The 2500-nt window shown below is 29.8% G+C and overlaps 1 protein-coding gene across 1 annotated transcript in view; it reads left to right on the forward strand.

Annotated features, from left to right (window-relative positions):
• LOC125042630 (alpha-crystallin B chain-like) overlaps window positions 1-2500 on the forward strand; it is a 12863-nt gene that overhangs the window by 9828 nt on the left and 535 nt on the right. The window contains exons 5-6 of the mRNA XM_047638396.1: window positions 309-399; window positions 1664-2500. The exon at window positions 1664-2500 is cut by the window's right edge and continues 535 nt beyond it. Coding sequence (XP_047494352.1) covers window positions 309-399; window positions 1664-1729 — 157 coding nt within the window. The 3' untranslated portion in view covers window positions 1730-2500. The remainder of the gene's footprint in view (window positions 1-308; window positions 400-1663) is intronic.

Raw genomic sequence — 2500 nt, forward strand, 5'->3', positions numbered from 1 at the left:
TGTTACTATTATCATTGTTATCATTGTCATTATGATCTAAGTATTATGACTATTATATTAATTACTAATACTATTATCAGAATTAATCATATTATTTTATCATTATTATCGTTATTATCATTATTGTTATCATTGCAACTACTCTAGTAGCAGCACTACTACTACTACGGATACTACTACTACTGAAGCCATTACTACCCCTATCACTTACTATTACTACCTACCAGTGTTAGTGCCACTACTACTAACGTTACTACAAACACCTACTGTTTCTACCACCACCACTACCATTACCTCCTCCTCTGCAGGAAATACCGGCTGCCCGAAGATGTCATGATGGATATGGTAGGCTCGACCCTCTCGCCCGACGGAGTGCTGACGATCGAGGCGCCCAAGAAGGTTCGTGACTGAGTGTCTCTCGAAGGACCAGGCGGAAGGGAGGAGCGAAAACATGTGACTGTCGTTCTTGTTTTTTTTTTATATATGTTTTTTTGTGATTTTTTGCGTTTTCTTCGGGTATTTTTTGCAATTATCTATTTATCTATTTTTTCCTCTATTTTTTTTAATGATCTATTTATCTATTTTTTTTTCTATTTTTTTAAATGATCTATTTATCTATTTTTTTCTCTATTTGTTTATTATCTATTTATCTATTTTATTCTCTCTATTTTTTTATTATCTATTTATCTATTTTTTCTCTCAATTTTTATTTTTTGTCTTACTTTTTTAGAAAAAATTGGGATATCTGATATCTTTGATGGTATTTTTTTTTTTTTTTTTTTAATATACGTGGAATTTGAGGGAAATGCCGTTTATTAAAATCTATTTTTGTATTCAAAATTGTATTACACATATTCAATTTTCAACCTTAAGGCTGGCATAGATATTTATAGTTCTGATTTTCGCAACAGAGTCGTGAAAAGTGAATTTATGAAGATAGAAATAAAATTTATGGCTGTGTGGCCTGATGTGGATTTAAATTTTTTTTCTGGATTCTTGTTGCTAAATGTTGCATATTTTCAAAGCGTCGATCTGAATCTGTTATAGCCAAGAAAAGCATGATAATGGTAAAGAAAACAATTATAATCATGATAATATTGGTAACAATAATGATAATAATACCAATAATAATACTAATAATGGTAATAATAATAGTAATAATGATAATCATAATAATAATAATATTTGTTTTTCTAAATATTAATAATATTATTATTGTTACTATTATTATATCATAATTATCATTATCACTGTAATGTTTATTACTATTATTAATATCTTTATTACCATTATTATTATCATGATAATGAAAACGATGATAATAACGATAACAATGATGATAATTATCATAATCATGATGATGATAATAATAATGTCATTGATAACAACAACAACAACAACAGCAACCAAACAACAACAACAATAATAATAAATAAAATGATAATGATAATAAGGTATATAATAAAAATAATAATTATAATAATGATAATAATAACAAGGAATATAATAATAAAAAATAATAATGATAATAATAACAAGGAATATAATAATAAAAAATAATAATGTTAATAATAATAATGATAATACTAAGATTAATAATAATAACACTAATAATAATAATAACAATAACCATATCCACACTAACCTCTGACCCCCTCAACAGAAGCTGGAGCCGCCCCCTCCCTCCCAGCGTGACGTGCCTATCAAGAAGAGTGACGACAAGGCATAGGAATCGACCGTGCTGATAGGCCTGAGCTGAGTGATGAACTGATGGTGTAATGATGAGGCTGAATTAAATCATTAAATCTTCTTACCACGTGACCAACGTACTTCAATTCGCGTCTGTGTTTGGTATTCTCTTATGAATGTCTAACTACATTGGATCTAATACCCAAGTCTTTACCCTGTGATCGGTCCAGCTAACACGAAATAATCGCCTTTGGTCTTTGGGAGATTATGAAGTTTTGTAGGTTTATTTTATATAGTATTTAATCTAGAAAAGGGCTTTTATGCTTGGCTTATTCTGTGTGGGTCGTTTGTTTGTTTGTTTGTTTTACCTCGTCTTCTCTTCTTATTCTTATTCATTCTCTTCTTCCTCCTTCTTCTTCATCTTTATCGTAGTGTCACTCTCTCAGCTCTTTGGCTCTGTCTTGCGCCTACGCCTTGCTATGTAGGCCTATCCACTATTTCTATAATATTTATTTATTACATTAATACAACTAACACAAGAAAGTAGTCTATACACTCTACGTCTATTAATTAATAACCGCTGGATTTTGCATGATTTACCTCGCTATTTAAATCACAATAGTTGTCTAAAAGAGGTTTTGTTGAAAGCACAATGGTAACTTATTTTTGCCGTGTGTTTCCTGTATTTCTATATCTTTCTATATCTGTATTACTATTCCTTGCCTCTTATGTTTTTGTGTTCTTCCTGTATCTTCGTGCTTTATATAAAAAGTACTGTATTTGTTATTGTCTTTTCGAAAGGAAAATCTGG

Source organism: Penaeus chinensis, chromosome 32, assembly GCF_019202785.1.
Source record: "Penaeus chinensis breed Huanghai No. 1 chromosome 32, ASM1920278v2, whole genome shotgun sequence".
NCBI classification, from domain to species: Eukaryota; Metazoa; Arthropoda; class Malacostraca; order Decapoda; family Penaeidae; genus Penaeus; species Penaeus chinensis.